Source organism: Hemibagrus wyckioides, linkage group LG08, assembly GCF_019097595.1.
Source record: "Hemibagrus wyckioides isolate EC202008001 linkage group LG08, SWU_Hwy_1.0, whole genome shotgun sequence".
Taxonomy (NCBI): domain Eukaryota; kingdom Metazoa; phylum Chordata; class Actinopteri; order Siluriformes; family Bagridae; genus Hemibagrus; species Hemibagrus wyckioides.
The window spans coordinates 16715321-16732579 of NC_080717.1; the positions used below are offsets into that span (position 1 = coordinate 16715321).

A 17259-nucleotide genomic window follows, 5' to 3' on the forward strand; every position below is an offset into this window, starting at 1 on the left:
TAGCAGCTTTTATGAGAGCATGAGACCTCTGTGTATAGTGGAAAAATTGTAATATAATTCTGGGGTGATTTAAACTGACATTGAGTTAGGTCAGTAGTATCACAAAGTCTGTTAATTGGTCATGAGTGTCTTAGTGTTTTAGCACTTAAACTTTGGAACACACTGTATTAAGCCCTTTCTGTATGCTGTGCTGTTTTTTAGTATTTTTGGTGAAAGTATTATTGAATTCACTGTATTATTATTATTATTATTATTATTATTATTATTATTATTACTGTTTTTTAAAAAATATTTTGTGTTATAGAATTGTTAAATAATGATAGATTCTGAATCAAATATTCACCTACAAGAGGATACCTGAAATAATACCCACAGTGTCTATAATTACATCATTCTAGGCTCTATCTTAACTGCCTTAACTGATACACAAGCTTTAAATCCTTTAAATGAATTTGTCTCCCAGGGCAGCATGTGTATGAATGTTTGCATCTGTGGCTCCAACTCAGCCATCTATTAGAGGTGGCATTTGCTTTCACTGTGGCATTCAGACCACATAATGAGCTTAGAGTGATGGAGAATTGGGAGCTTAGGACGTTGCCGACATCAGAGTCCAGTTGAAAGTAAAGTAGCCAGGCTGCAATAGGATCTAGAGAAATATTTTTGGTGGGACAGAAGCCATTTGTCAAAATAATGTATTATTTTTTAATTCTTTTTTAAAAACTTTACTGTTTTACGACTATGTTCTGTCAGTGTAATATTTTATTCTGTAGGTTGTTCTATATCTTTCTGCTTCCTTCTGAAAGCAGTCCTGGGATTAAGAATTTCTTTTTCTTATTAACAACTATTATATAAGCATAACCAATAAATAAGCTTGTGTATATGATTAATATTTAGGGTTCTTGTTAGGTCTTGTTCTTGTTTTCTGGTCTTGGAATTTTCTTTTGTGAGATTTGTAGTGTGTTTTGGATTTAACATTTGACTTTAAAATAAATGTATTGCCCTTTTTGTGCTCACAGACTTGAAGAAGTAGTTTTCCATATACCTTTTACCCGTGATCGCTCCTCTGTAACCCCTGTCCAATGAGCGGCCATGCTTTTAGCAACCTGTCCCCACTGCGTTGGGCAAACAGAAGTGTCTGTTCCAGTGTTTGTCAATGTCAGTTGTTTTACCATTTATCAGTGAGCATTAAGTGCTCTGGCAGCTGGATATGTTTGGCCTGTGTGCATTTTTTTTCACACACACACACACACACACACACACACACCACTGTCTATTGAGTATGTGCCTCACTCTACATGTTTTACACACACTAAATTGCTAAACCCTCCCTCTTCCTCTCCCCTCCTTCTATTGGGGCAGTGTAGCTGTCAGACCAATCCCAATCCCCCAGAGTCCATGCGCCAGGGCAGAACAAGTTAAGACACACCAGGATAGAATGAAGGGAGGAATAAAAATAGAAATGTTAGGAGGTTCCATGTCAGAAGCAAGGGCTTGAGCTTGAGAAAAGGAGCAACTTTAATTCAAACTTTTAACACATTTAACACAGCACAACAGTCAAATCTTTAAAGTAATCAGTGACACAATTCTCTGAGAAGTTGTGTGGGTGCTGTACAACTTCCCTCTGCAACTCCCACTGCAACTGCCTGCTCAACTTGTGGCTTCTACAGGTAAGACTAAATACTTCTCTAATCCTATTAAAACCATTTTTTCCTGCATTAATGTAACTGTAACAGTATTAGTGGTATGATTAACACAGTAAAAATTCCTAGAAAATACTTTTTAACAAAGTCTTGCACTCTAAAAGATTTTTTTTGAATATGAATTTTAATATGTAAAATTAGGTAAAAAAAAAAAAAAATAGGTATGCCGATTCATGTTCCACCTTAATTAGCAGGAAACAAAGTTCGTACATATACACCAGAGAGTTCCTAATCCACTGACAAAGACTATTTATGTCACACGTTTTATTAACAGAGCACAGTCCATGCTTGAGTTGTAAGAACTGGATCTGCAACCCTTTAATCTTCATACAAAAAATGTTTTATACTGATATTTTGGTGCAAGTTGTTGTAAGTGTGTACGCACACCATGAGTAGACCTGTAGTCAGGGAAAAATCAAAATACTTGCATGTACAATCATTTGTAAAGATTCTGAGATACTGTAATAACTGAGCTTAGTGAAAAGTCCCGACTGTTAAGAAATACCTCTAATGCATTAGTTAATATATTGTACATGTTATGTTATACTTGTTTAAAAATTTTTCATTACCTTTTTTCTTTCATGAACCAGCCCTAAAAAAAAACCTTCCCAAACTGTAAACACATGCATAGGCAGTGACTGAAAATGTCCAGTTGCTGTCCTTTGGGAAGGGAAACAAGTAAGGTGTTGTAACAGTAAAGTCTAAAATGAGGAGTATTCTAGCACTCTGAAATAAACCAACTACTCACGTCAATGACAGAATTCCATGAAAGCAAGCATAAATCCACACAAGGACTGACTGCAGATCTGTTGATGAAACATGAGCTCTTTTGGCCTCTCAGATTTTTGCTTCAGATATAAAGAACTGGCCAAAAGTCTTTATTTATTATAAATACCAATTTAATCTTAGATGCTCAGTAATATTTTTGGTTAACAAATTTAGCCTTTCCAACATAATGAAAGGAAATAAAAATGATTACATGTCAGTCAAGAAAGTAACAAAAAAAGCAACTTTTCAATAGAAGCATATCTGAGACGCAAAATTCATTAAAAACTGTTTTTCCAGCTTGCTAAGAAAAACTTGCCAGTCAATTTATTTTTCAAACAAATTGTACCTCTGACTGCTGATGCATTTATTTCAACCAAAGGGTTACACCAAATATTAATTCACAGTGATTTGTTTTGTTATGTAGAAATGTCTCATTTAATTATTAAATGTATTATTTTTACAGCATATGCCTTCAATTCCTTTGCATAGTATTATTAATATTCATGTAATTATGTGACTTTCTTGGTTTCTGGACTTAAGTTGAAGAATGCTGGCACACCTGCTGTCATTCAGCCGCTCTCTGGTGAGAAGGAAAAATGTGGATTGTCTGGAGGATTCCAAGCTGTGTCGCTGCCTCTCCACAGTGGACCTCATTGCCCTGGGTGTGGGCAGCACTCTGGGTGCCGGGGTCTATGTCCTAGCTGGGGAAGTTGCCAAAGGCAACTCCGGCCCTAGCATTGTTGTGTCTTTCCTCATAGCCGCTCTGGCCTCTGTCATGGCAGGCTTGTGCTACGCTGAGTTTGGAGCTCGAGTGCCCAAAACTGGCTCTGCATATCTGTATAGCTATGTGACAGTGGGGGAATTCTTGGCCTTCATCACAGGATGGAACCTGATTCTCTCATATGTCATAGGTGAGCATAAAGTATTGTTCTACTACTGGATAACATCTATTTTTCATTCTTAGAAAAATAAGATGGAATATTTTCTGCACATATGTAGTATTATTTAAAAAATGCATAATATAAAAATAATTGTCAAAATCTAGTGTCCAATTGAGGGTATATTTATTTAATCCAAGTGGTTATTGAATAATCAGTAAATGATGAATGTGGTTAAAGATCAAAAACTTTTTAAGCAAAATAAAAATACATAAATCAATCACTGAATTTTTTTTCTTACCTTTTTTTTCATATCAATGTGTCATGATCATCAGTGTAGATCATGAAATATAGTTAAAAATTGCTAACATAAGTGATCATTTGAGAATTACATTTATAGACAAAGTTGGACATTTTTTTTCCCATCTGAGAGACTTCAGAAAATATGACATAATTTCCAGTAATGGATCATAGTAAGCATCGATGCTGGTTTTTGTGGTGCATTGTGGGCTTTTTCTGACAACCCTTAACATGGCAGATCAGTGCCTTGACTACTCAACTAGAGAGCTGATTGAGAAATCTCATGGTAAAAAATAACTAATATAATTAACCTGCAGATTAATTATATAATTACATCCTTATTAGTTCTTAACAAAATTCTCCATTGTAGGTATTTTTCATTAACTGGTGAATCAGAACATGCCATCTAAACTATTAAAAAAAAAACAACAACTCTGAAATGTGCAGAAAGTATTCATCATTATCATATTTCATGAGAATAAATTGTAAACTTTTCTATTAACCTTTAGAGGGTTGAATTCACTATTTCCACATTCACAACATGAGCTGATTTTCTTTTAATGAAGGGTCTTCAAGTGTTGCCAGAGCTTGGAGCGGAACATTCGATGAACTAATAGGGGGCCATATTGAGCAATTCTGCAAATTACACTTCAGAATGAGCTTGCCAGGCCTGGCAGAATACCCCGACTTCTTTGCAGCTTGTCTTATATTACTGCTATCAGGTATTTCATATTTTTCATAGTGTCATTTTGACCACGTAGAACCAATTTTTTTTTTTGTTTCAAAGCAAGTAACTGTCCACTATGTAAACAGTCTTCTGCTTTCTACAAGATTTCTTTGGTATGCATGGCTTCACTTTTTATCATGTTATCAGCTGCAGTAAACAAAATCATTTCATTACAACTGGCAAGAGCTTCAGCAACAGTGCTCCTTTCTTGCATTTCTCAGTAAAAATTGCACTTTCAATAAAAGATGGTACAGTGGTGCATATATTTAAGAGGCCTCATGTGGACCTGATCATGGTGTTTTGTTGTCTGTTGGCATTTGGTTTGCTCTAAAATTCCAGCTAGAATGACGTCTGAACTGCTGGACTGAGCATACTATTATCACACTATTTCAAAAGGACATTCTGTCAATGTTTATTTAATCTCAGTAAAGCCAGGTTTTTCCAAGGCCGCCATGCTAAGGTAATGGGGAACATGATGACTGTATTGCGTTAGAGAATCTCAGGGGTAGAATATATGCTTTCTTGAATGAAAGAATAATTTAAAATAGCTTACTCCTATAATAAAGATGGATGTAATTATTAATGCAGCAGCTAAATGATGCAATGTCTACACCTAAAGCCTAACGTTTACATCAGTACGCAGTATGGTTTTAAAAATGCTTTTTTATTTATTTATTTGTTTGTTTACATGCACACAAAATTACAACTGCATACACATCACTATGTCACTATTACTTTCTCATCTATGTCCCAAATAACTGGGAACACAGAACTGAACCTTCTGGGAAACAACAATTTTATACTGAATGTTTTCTTCTGACTTTATTTTTCCAGGTCTTCTCTCTTTTGGGGTTAAAGAGTCAGCATGGGTCAACAAAATCTTTACCGCCATCAACGTGCTTGTGCTTTTGTTTGTCATTGTCTCTGGCTTCGTCAAAGGAGATTCTTTCAATTGGAAGATATCAGAAGAATCCCTTATAAATGTAACTATTGTGACAAGGTGAGACATATTTACAGTAGATTCAGATTTGCAAAGCTAAGCTAATCCCAGGGCTTGACTGTATGTGCATGGAGAACTAAAACCATAACTAACCTTATTCGTGGAATTAAATTACAGAAATCTGTCCTACACTGGAAATGTTACCAGCGATTACGGTGCTGGTGGATTTTTGCCTTACGGATTTGCCGGAACCTTGGCTGGTGCAGCTACATGCTTCTATGCCTTTGTAGGATTTGACTGCATTGCAACTACAGGTATTAATACAGACATATGAAGGCTAGACATAATCAAGCACCAGTTAACCCTGTATACCAGTACAATGGAACTCGACTTATCTGGCATATCAGGAACAAACAATTGGATTATTTTTTGCTGCAAGTCTGTTAGAAATTTAGGCTTTCCATGTAAGATTTTTTTTTTTTTTTTTACCTCTGTTTGGATCACCATACACAGAATTTTAGTGGTTGAAGTTAAAATTTAGCTGATTATGAACAAGCACTTGGCACACCCCATTTATTATGAAGATGGAAACATTTGAGTGAATAAAAAACTCTTTTGGTTAGAAAATTACCCCTAATTTGGCTAGGTTAAAAACAGAAATATTTATGAATAAATACAAAATTTTTAAAACCCTTGGTGTTTATTTTTATACAAGCCATTAACCATCACTGTGGAGTTTGACACAACAAAGAAATTCAATGCTGAATACGTGCACAACAAAACAAGTGGAGTTTCCATCTGTTGGCATCTGGCAAAAAGTTAAATGTGTGTGTGAATGAATGTGTCATTATTGTGTTATTTTTGTGCATTTTGTGAAACACACTTTCTTGATCAGGTGAAGAAGTGAAGAATCCACAGAGGGCTATTCCCATCGGTATAGTTGCTTCCCTGCTGATTTGCTTCTTGGCTTACTTTGGTGTGTCTGCTGCTCTTACCCTCATGATGCCGTACTATCTTCTGGATGAGAAGAGTCCTTTGCCTGTGGCCTTTGACTATGTTGGTTGGGGTCCTGCTAAATATGTAGTGGCAGTGGGATCTCTGTGTGCACTATCAACCAGGTAATTATACTTTCATGGTTGGTTTCAAATCTTATTTCAGATTTCCTTTTAATGATGTGTTTTAAAATGCAAATATTAGACTTAAATAATTAGGTTGTGAGGCCTAATTAGTAGTAATGATGTTTAATGGGTCTGTTGTGGATTGATTCTTAAAAACTCCAATGATTGGTGGTGGTGGTTGGTTTGAAAGAAAAACAAACATAAATTGCTTTTCACTTCAATTTAATTGATGCTCCATTGTTGCACTCTTTCAGGACAAAAACCTAAGCATGCACAATGACTTTTTTTCTTTTTTTTTCCTGGAGAGCTCTCTAATGCAGAGCATTTTGTTAGAGTATGTATGTAGCTTCAGTTCAACAGTTCAGTATGATTGATAAATTGGTCTCTTCAACTCTGCTTATATGGCATTTTTTTCTCATACACTCACTGGTCACTTTATTAGGAATATTGGTGAATATTGGCTAGCTGCAGATTTGTGAATGCTGCCCATCCACTGCATGCACTGAATCCTAGCACATCCCAAAATATTGCATTTAGATCTGGTGACTTGGGAAACAACAGAAGTATGGTCAAGTGTAATGTTCATGGAATTAGTTTATGACTTTGCCACATTAACATTCTGTTAATAAGCATTATAAGATGGCTAAAACCTTTGACTGTTCCATTTTGGTGAGCCTGTGCCTAGTGTAGACTCTTCAGGTAAGTCTTCCTATCTGCCTCAAGGTTTGTCATATTCTGAGATGCAAAGCTATTTCTCAAATACTCAGATCAGTTTTTGGGATGTACCTGCCTGATTTTATGTGTTTTATTTCCACCATATTTTAGGCTTATTGGATAATTGCATGAATGATTTGTGTTCCTATTAAAGTGGCCACTGAGTGTATATAATCATACAACAAAACAAAACAAGACCTGGGGTGTTATTATTTTTACAAAAAAAATCTTAATATAATAAACATCATTAACATAAGTGTGAATCTACTTCAGTGCCTTTAGGGATAATCCAGGAAAAAAATGGTGACATAACTGATTGGCCAAATCCCTAAATGCTGTAAAGTGTGCACTTTATAAAGTTAATACACATGCTGGAAAAGATGTGTAATGCATTGAAGAAAGCTTTTGGGGAACTGGTCTCAGGTATGTACTTGTTCTGCTTTGTGGCAGTGGTGCAGTGTGGCTTGTGTACAGTGTGTGTTGCCTGATTTAATGTGTTCGTCCCATGCATGTCTCTGCTCTATATGCAGTCTGCTGGGCTCCATATTCCCAATGCCACGTGTAATCTATGCTATGGCAGAGGATGGGGTGCTTTTCAAAGTGTTAGCCCGAATCAATCCTAAGACGAAGACCCCACTCATTGCCACAATGGCCTCCGGTGTAGTTGCAGGTGAGAGCTGGGGGTGTAAGTTGCTGTGTAAACATGCTCCAACAGGTAAATGTGAATGTTCAACATGAGGATATTGGTGAAGCTAAAGAATAAATAATCATGCACAGGGAAAATCCAAACAGAATCTTATCAAAAGAAACAAATTATCTTGCACAATTCCCACAAATTCATTTACATGTATTTACACATTCACAATTGCCAGTGGAATGATTCTTAACTGTCAGGAATACTTTGTGTTTGAACCATGACCCCTTTTTTGTTCCTAGCCTGTTAGGCGCCATGTTTCCTCTGCCACGTATTCTGTTTGCCATGGCGAGAGATGGCATACTTTTCAGATTTCTTTCCAAAGTGAGTAAGCGTCAGTCACCAGTGGCTGCCACAATAGCGGCAGGCACCATAGCGGGTAAGCTCCCGAGGAGAGAGGGACATGGCTTGGACTGCTGCCTCTTTGTGTGTCAGCTTGGTTGCAGTTGTGGTGTTTGCATGACTGGGCTTGCAGAGGTAGTGGTGGATGCATGCTTTAGCTGTTGTGGTGGTAGCAATGACGTGATATATTGTCTTTTTGCCTGATGTCTTTTTGCTAATTGATTTAATCTCAAATTTACATGGTACTTAGTTTAATTCGGTGTATTTTAGTATACGTTAAAATATTTTTCTATTTTCTATTTTTCTATATTTTTTGTGGAAAAATGGTTCTCAAGAGTTGTTTGAATGCTTAAGGGTTCTAAGCTTCTTAACAGGTTCTACACTGAATCTTTTCTGATAGAGAAACTTTCTGTTGTAAAGTTGTCCATAAAACCTATAATGGTTTCCTTTAGGGTGCAGATGTTACCTTATTGTTAGTGTATGAACAATGCCAAGCAGTAAGAAATGCCAAGAATTTGGACTCATTGATTTATAAGGCCCCTAAAGAGGAAGATATCCTGGAGTGAGCAAAAGAGAGCAATATTTGTTTAATATGCAAGCACTGAACAAGGACAGGTGCAGCTGGCTGTAAGATCAGACACAGAGGAATGTCTTTTGGGGAACAGTAAAGGATAAACACTTTCATGCTAGTAGGAATGAGGGAATGAATTTAGCAAGTGTTTGAAGAGTCTACATACAGCTGCATAGAGGGCAGAGTGTAGTGTAGAGAACAAACTACTAGGAAGAGGGCTCCAGGAGGTCAGGCTTTGCTTTGCAAGGCCCCTGTGATTCACTCTGTACTGAAACAATCTGGGTTTGATAGATTACATTGCTAGCCTGCTGAGTGTTTGTACGTTTGGACACCTGTATCAATGCTCTGGATTTCAGTGCTCATGTCTCAAAATGATCCCATACAGTACACCAGCAAAGAGATTTCATTTTGAGGATGTCAGGGAGATCTTTGATGATACGTAATGACATAATTCCTCATAAAACATTTTACTCATAATGTATTATTGCAGAAAACAGAGGTGTCCGATTTTATAAATAATTAGTGTGGCTGCAGGTTTTTGGTTCATCCAAAGAGTTCCTCCCATTTAATTAATTACTTTTGGTCAATCTTTAGTCGACTATCCGGTTTGGTTCCGGCTTGGTTGGAATGAAAACCTACAGTCCCTTTACAGATAAGATTGGACACCCTGGCAGAAAGTATAGATAATACAGTGACCATTGGTTATACTGTCCATTATAGCAGTGATGGTTTTTCATGTTTCAACTACTGATAATGATGGAGAACTGACTTTGCATAGTAATACATTTTCCAAAACTGAAAATTTGAACATCTTTAAATTTATTTATTATCTCCTTATTGTTATTAAAAAGGGGTTAAATTGACAATAGACAATGTATGCATGTAATCATTATACAATAACATATGAGTTTCCCACATTTTTACAAGTTTTCAGTGTATCTATTTAAAATACGTAATTTAAATAACAATAATAATATTGGCAGACCTAATTGTTGTGGTTATTATTTTACTATTTATCTTTTAACTCCACCTCTTAATTTAACCCCTAAATGTCAAAGCTGAGAGAATTATTTATAGATTAAGAACCACAGCTAGGGATTTGTAAAGCACTTGCCAAATCTTTGAATGTTTTAGATAATCTAAAATATTGTAGGTACTGACTAGTAATAATAATAGAAAAAAAACTGAAGCCAGCCATTTGAAGTCAATATGTGTTACAGTCAGTTATTTGCTATTTGCTTTCTTGTTTATTTTGTATTTAATAGTTAAGCTATCAGGTACCTGGCTGTGTTGAACTGAAATCCCTGGTTGTGTTTTTGAAAAGTCTGGTGATGGAGATACAATTTTTCAAGTTTTGTTTGGTGCATTTTTAAAAAGAAAAGGATTCAAAATACACTGACTGATATTTCTGTTAGACATTTATAACAACTTAAAAGTGATGTTTTACCATAAAACAACCACAAAACAATAATCCAAGCTAGAAATGTACACAGGCAGTTATTATAATAATAAAGTCTATTGTTGTTTTATGGTAAAAGTTCACTTTAAACATTTACCTTTTTGCTTTCAAATGTTAAAATAGACCATGGTACAATTTATTAAAGCAAATAATAAGTTATAATGAATGTCTACACTAGAAGAAAAGGTTCTATATTGAGACCTAAAGGGTTCTATTAGGTGCTTTATATTCGGAGCTGCTGAAAGATGCTATATTAATAGTTCAATCAGACGAACATCTGAAGCCTGTCATAGGTTCATTCATTCATTCATAATTTTTTGAGTAATTTCTTGTTATAGTAGTAATAACCATGTAAATATTGAATGCAATTTACTGAAGGCAAAAATGATTTTACAATTCAACCAGGCACTGTAAAAAGATAATTAGAAAATATGAAAGAATAATGTTAATACATTAAAAGAAGAACTCTTTGTGCCAAAAGGATTTTTTATGGTCAATATAATATCTTTTTGGCAAATATTGTTCTTTGGAGCTAAATGAACCAAATTGAACCTTTTTTTTCTAAGTGTTTACTGATAACAATTGTCTGAAAAGAGATTTGAACATTTTGTTGTTGTTATAAACTATATGTTCTTTACAAGGTAGAGAGTATAGTTTAGCACTAACGTATTTTCACTGTTGTTTTGTTAATCAGTTTTTTTTGTATATATCACATCCTACAGCTATCATGGCTTGCCTTTTTGACCTAAAAGCCTTAGTGGACATGATGTCCATTGGCACTCTGCTGGCATACTCTTTGGTTGCTGCTTGCGTTCTTATTCTCAGGTTAGTGCTAATAGTTTCATTTTCTTTGCAACTTTATCTCAATGCAAACATTTCTAGCTGTTCGTTATAACAGTTTATAAAAATGCACCCACTATTATAAACAGTGCTGTCAATGTGTAAAAGTGCATAGGTCTGTAAACTAAATATAGCTATTGCGCAAGTCTCAGCAGCTTCTGTATTTCTGTTTATTCAGCCTTGTTTTCTCAGACAAGCTCATGTCAAATGGTGCACAGTTATTTCCAGAAATCCTGAAAGTGGCCACTGTTTAAAACAAAAAAACAAAAACACATTTTTCAACAAGTGGGGAGGAGGAATTGTCGACCTATGAGAGATTAGGCTGTAGTGAAGACAAAAAAAAGTAAATTATTCTAAAACAGTGCCATGAATTTATTTAGTGAAACAAGGAACCATCAGCAAACCATCATACTAAACAGGTTTTGATATTTGGAACAAATTTGTTTATTAATGTTTAAGGGCATGCTGTGACATTGATTTGTTTTCTATTTGGTCTGAGCCAAAAATGAAAAAAAAAAGGGGGGGGGGGACAGGGCAGGGCTAGAAATCAACCAATCCCAGACCATAGAGAACTGGTGGTAAATTATAAACAAATCATGTTGTTGTTCCTAAAACGATTACATAAGATTACTCTGGATGGTGCAACTTCATGAAAACCATGGCCCCTGAACAGTTCCATGCAAGTTTTGACTTGTTAAAACTAGAATGAATCTCCTGGTTACATAATTATGCTATTTTGATCATGCAGTACAGTTACAGAAGGAAAAATGTGATAATCACACAAATCATTGTCACCCAGATGAGGATAAATTCCCTTTTGAGTCGACTTCCTATCAACAATTTTTCCTTATCTTTTCTCAGAGGGTTATTTCTTGCCACTGTCACATTTGGCTTGCTCATTAGGGATGAATTAATCAATTTCTAAATTTAAATTTTATATCTTCAATTGATTATATTTTATATATTTCTGTAAAGCTGCACTGTGGCAATGAAAACTGTTAAAAGTGCAATACAAATAAAATGTAATTTTATTTTGTTTATTTTTTAATTTGTGTTATTTATTTATTTTCATCTCTTATTTGAACATATCGTTCAGGCAAGATTCAAAGCAAACCTAAAAAGCTGTGTATAATCAATCAGGTGACAGCATGATGTCTTTATTAGTAACAGACAGTAATGGTGTCATGATAATGAGTCTTCCGTTTCAGGTATCGTCCTGACTCTGTCCTCAAGAGCTCTAAAACTAATGAGGTTGCAGAGTCTGAGCTCACAGAATCCGAGTCTCATCTTAATCGACTGAAGGATGGAGAAATATCTCTGCACACTATCTTTAATCCATCCCTGCAGCCAACAAAGAGCTCATCCACTGCTGTTAACATGGCTGTCGGGGTTATAGGTAAGCATCATGCCATTGTAAATATCTGTGGCTTTGCTATACTATAAAACATGATAACTCCATTACGAAAATATGAAATTATTTCTTCTCTTTGACTCCAATTCTCCTGAAAAGTTTTGTATATTCAAAATTAAACTAATCCATTGGTCCATAATCCATGACTACTTGTGAGTGTCTAGGTAACTTCTGAGTTAAAACCAAGCTTGAGAATAGCATCAGGGGAACTTTTGTTTCTAAGTTTAACCAGTATACCACTTGTTAGCCCTTTAAGATATTGATGCATTTCCTCCTTCTACAGCTATCATAGTGTGTGTTATGAGTGCTCTTACTACACATTATGGACAAGCCATACTTGCTCTGGAGCCCTGGATCCTGGGAGTGCTGGCAGCATCCTTTCTCATCTTTTTCATGTGTATAGTCTTGGTCTGTAGACAACCGCAAACCAGTAAAAAGGTGTCTTTTATGGTAAGTAGACTGCAAGGGTTTGAGATCAGTAGAGTATGTGTGATAAATAAGTGGGGTAGGTAAATTATTCAGATTTAGATACTTGCCTTAATGAGCTGAAAAGCAACAGAAAGATCTTGAGCTATAAAAACAGATCTGAGCTCTGAGCATTAAAAAAATTAAACATTAACAAAACGTTCTTTTGTTTATTGTAAATAGTTAAGTTCTGATACAGTAACAGAAAAAATGGATATCTTTGATGCATGTACTAATAGAAAGTACAACTAAACAGGCAAAACAGGTTAGGAGTGAGTGGGGATAAACATGTTCAGGGTTAGAAGTTGTTGATTAACCACATCCATCAAATGTGTGTTTTATTTCAAAAAGCCTTCAATGGATTAAAAAAAACATTACAGAAAAACATTATAAAGTTTACATTAACGAAACAAATAACAAGGCTCTCATGGAACTATAACATCAGCTAACAGAGGTAAATTTAATGATAATTTAAACAGGCCAACAAAGATGTGTTCAATTAGCTTCTAACTAAAAGCTAAAACTAAAAAAAACAGAAGAAGAAGAAAAAAAGAAAAGCGTATTTATTAATGTACAGTGCATGGTTCAGTTAACTGAGAGTAATGTGGAGTTTCATTTATTTGACTTAACACAGAGACGTTTCAGCGTGTGTATTAATGGGCACTGCTGCAGATGTTCATTTCAGTGTGTTTATTTGCTTTGCAGGTTCCCTTGCTACCCTTTCTGCCCATTCTGAGCATATTTGTCAATGTTTATCTCATGGTGCAGCTGAGTGGAGACACGTGGATCCGTTTTTCTGTTTGGATGGCTGTCGGTAAGTGCTCTCTCTCTCGCTCTCTCTCTCTCTCCCTCTCTCTCTCTCTCTCTCTCTCTCACTCTCACACACACACACACACACACACACACAGATATCAAACACATGCACACACACACACACACACATTTTGAACACATGCACACACACTTCATTCAAATACAAACACACACACACACATTTCAAACACATGCACACACACACACACAGATTTCAAACACACACACACACACATTTCAAACACATGCACACCCACAGGCAATCAGCAATTAGCACTCCAAAACAATTTACATAAGCATGACTGGCGCTACTAAATGCTTGAACTCCACCGTAGTCCAAGAAAAAAATGGAGTGATCTACACATACACAAACAAACTGTGCTTTACTCATCTACAGGTTTCCTCATTTATTTCGGTTATGGGATATGGCACAGCAGTGAGCAGCAGAGGCAGCGCCAGAGCACCAAAAACACACCAGAGAAGCAGAGGATGTTTGTAAAGGATGGTGCTGTGGACAAATACATCCACTCAGAGAAGACCAGTCAGCTTTAAAAAAAAATGTATTGCTGTTTATAGCCTTAAAACTCTTGCGTGTATCAAACCATTGCGCTTTACCAGCTGAGAGAGCAGCTCAACTCTGAACCCAGCGTCATACATGGGTTGACACTGCTTTCTCTCTTCAGATCTTAAGATTAACACTGACATGGATGCTGTGATTTGTGAAATATGTATGAACTTATAGTGTATGGATGATCATACAAATATGATAGTAAGAAGCATCTTAACTCGAAGCGAGGACTGATTTTACATGTTAACCAACTAACTAACACTACATCTTCAAGGTATTTCAGGTGCAGAGAGAATGGTTGGGTCAACCAGCACTGTCAGGTAGTGTCAGGTTTTTCTTAATTATTTCCCGTCCCCTAAATACAAATATAGATATTCTGATTTTTTTTGGACCTCATGTTCTTAGTTTGTAGTTTGTTTCTCTCTGGAAAATCCCTCTTCTACTTCAAAAGACCTATAATGCAACTATTGCTTTTTTATTTTAAGATAGCAGTTTTATACTGCAATACAGAATTTTTTTTTTTTTTTCAAATGGAGCTACAATAATATTCACAGATGTCTGGTATGAATGGGCAAAGCCCTCCTGATTTTCACAGGTAAAAAGACATAAGATATACTTTAAACTTTCATTTTTGGAGTCCACATTAGTATTATTGGCTGTTTGCAAATGTCTGAATGTGGATTCATTAGGATTTTTCTGACACCAGACGTGACAGCACAATTAATAGTTCTAAGAAAAATACACAGAATGGTGTGAAAAACCAACACTGGAGCTGATTCTTTGCAGCTCAGAGAGTAAATTAATACAGCTTGTCATTGATAGGTGATTACCTCCTTAAATTTGATCCCCATTTGATTTTGATCCTGATATTTCTCAGCCTGCTTGACTGGCATGTTATTAGCAGTGGCTGAGATGTGAAGTGTAGAGTAGTGTAGGGGTGTTCAATAGGCTCCAGAAAGGACATAAGACTGTGGGTGCAACTTTACATTCCAACCAAGCAGAAGCTACACCTGAGTCTACTAAAAGCCAGCTGATTCAACAAGTGGCATCAGGTTTGTGTCCTGATTGATTTGAATCACCAGCTCTTTGCAGATAATATTAGCCACCCCTGAAACTGAGCACACAATATTAAAGTATGAATTATGAAAAGGACAGATGAAAGAACAGAAGTTCATGTTTTTTTACTTGTAAGGGTTATAACTCTTCTTTTTATTGAAGTAAAGTACATATTACATACTGTACTTTCAAAACATTCAAAACTGACTTTAAGTGTGTGTGTGTGTGGTGTTTGTGTATGAGAGAGAGAGAGAGAGAGAGAGAGAGAGAGAGAGAGTGGGTAAAATATAGTTTGCCCAATTTCATTTCAATCCCATTAACAAGAACTTGTGATTTAATGCATTGCTTAACCCTAAAAGTTCAAGATATTCAATTTGATCTATTTCACCTAACATCCCCTCTAGCCATCACAGATGCTGTAATATTAATGCTTTAATATATTCTGATATTCTAAGACTACATTCCTTGCTGTAATTTTGCTACATACTTGATTATTTGGCTGTTTTATCTTTCTGTGTTTACTTTATACACACTTATGGGTAATTTCATACTAAGCAAATGTTTGCAAAAGCAATTAAAGCAGAGGTTTATTTCTGTTAAAGGCAAACAGTTCTATTACTATTATTACTTTTACCAGCTTTTTCCCCGTCACTGTTCTTTGTATATTTTCTGAGACGTACATAAATTTGTAGGTAACTCAGAAAGCAAATGAGATCAGAAGGTGGCTGTGGTCTGGATAGTTATAATATTGTTGTAATATTACTACAATTCCAGCTAAAAGTTAGGACATCTGATTGTATGTATAACTTTCATGATCCTAAAGACATCTTGATGACATTTATATCTAAATATAGATAGCAAAGTTGATGCATTTACAAAATATTCGGTTTAAAGAATTTTTTTTTATGTCTTTCCAACCTATAATTTCATTCAGGACTTCGGGGCAGCAAGTAAGCAATGCTCAGTATCTGTGGGGTCTTCCCCAAAAAGTGCTGCAATGACATCTCAAACTGCTACCTCATGAAGCAGACCAAGAGTTTACAAAGCTGTCATGAAACCTACTTTCAAAGAAATCTAAGATCTGTTTTGATGTGTTTCATTGTTTTTAGCAATTGCATTATAACATTTGTACCATTTTGTAGTTTAAATCATCAGTGTCATTTTGAAAAGGGGAAAATCTCAAAGAGAGAGAGAGAGAGAGAGAGAGATAGTCTGGGGAAATAACCTTATCCAAGTATTTAATTTGTAGAATAACTCTTATGAGTGTCTTCTGTAAGATATGAATTGATTAATAGCCTTATTAATAAAACGGTATTACAAACTGATTCTTATAAATTCTTGAATAGATTTGTCATTCTTTTCGTTCTCCAATAAAAATGTTCCATATTTCTATATTTTATGTTTATTTGTGTGTCTGTGTGTGTGTGTGTGTGTGTTTTTAGGTGGAAAGTGTATGGGCACTTCTGTGAGTCATATACCTAGTTAATATCTACAACAAACACACACACACACACACACACACACACACCACTATGCTGGCTCTCAAATTGATGAACAGCAAAAGATTGAAAGATATGAAATGAGCTAAATAATACTTGAAATATTATTCCACACATTTTCAGGGCCCTGGTTCATTCCTGAGCCTCGGTCTGTGTGGATTTTCTGTGCATGTTTCCTCCAGGTTCATTGTTTTTTCTCATCTCTGGTAAGAGAATTTGTGGTTTAAAGTATCCCTATGTGTGAATGAGTTTGTGAATGTGTGTGTGTATGGGGCCCTGCGGTGGACTGAAGTTCCAGCCAGGGTGTGTACTTACCTCTGTTCCTGAGAGAGGCTCCAGATCCCCCACAGGTCCTGCATGGCGGATCAGTGGTTTGCCTTGCAGGTTTTATTTGAT

General features: G+C 35.8%; 1 protein-coding gene across 2 annotated transcripts; it reads left to right on the forward strand.

The window, feature by feature from the left end:
* Positions 1 to 1381: 1381 nt before the first annotated feature.
* On the forward strand, positions 1382 to 16758 carry slc7a2 (solute carrier family 7 member 2). Of its 2 annotated transcripts, none has more exons than XM_058398009.1 (12): positions 1382 to 1667; positions 3009 to 3379; positions 4213 to 4368; positions 5208 to 5373; positions 5491 to 5627; positions 6209 to 6431; positions 8082 to 8218; positions 10934 to 11036; positions 12260 to 12447; positions 12746 to 12912; positions 13633 to 13741; positions 14138 to 16758. In XM_058398009.1, the coding sequence occupies exons 2-12, from the start codon at positions 3016 to 3018 to the stop codon at positions 14290 to 14292; spliced, it is 1905 nt and encodes a 634-aa protein (XP_058253992.1). In that variant the 5' UTR covers positions 1382 to 1667; positions 3009 to 3015; the 3' UTR covers positions 14293 to 16758. The 2 variants fall into 2 exon arrangements, with proteins under 2 accessions (XP_058253992.1, XP_058253991.1); XM_058398008.1 differs by lacking the exon at positions 8082 to 8218 and adding an exon at positions 7676 to 7815 and having other exon boundaries at positions 1383 to 1667.
* Positions 16759 to 17259: the final 501 nt, after the last annotated feature.

Excerpts from the sequence above, each read along its gene's own strand:
- slc7a2 (XM_058398008.1), top strand. The coding sequence starts at position 3,016 with ATGCTGGCACACCTGCTGTCATTCAGCCGCTCTCTGGTGAGAAGGAAA. Across the intron at positions 5,628-6,208 it reads TGACTGCATTGCAACTACAG|GTGAAGAAGTGAAGAATCCA; the intron begins GTATTAATACAG and ends TTTCTTGATCAG. Across the intron at positions 12,448-12,745 it reads CATGGCTGTCGGGGTTATAG|CTATCATAGTGTGTGTTATG; the intron begins GTAAGCATCATG and ends CTCCTTCTACAG.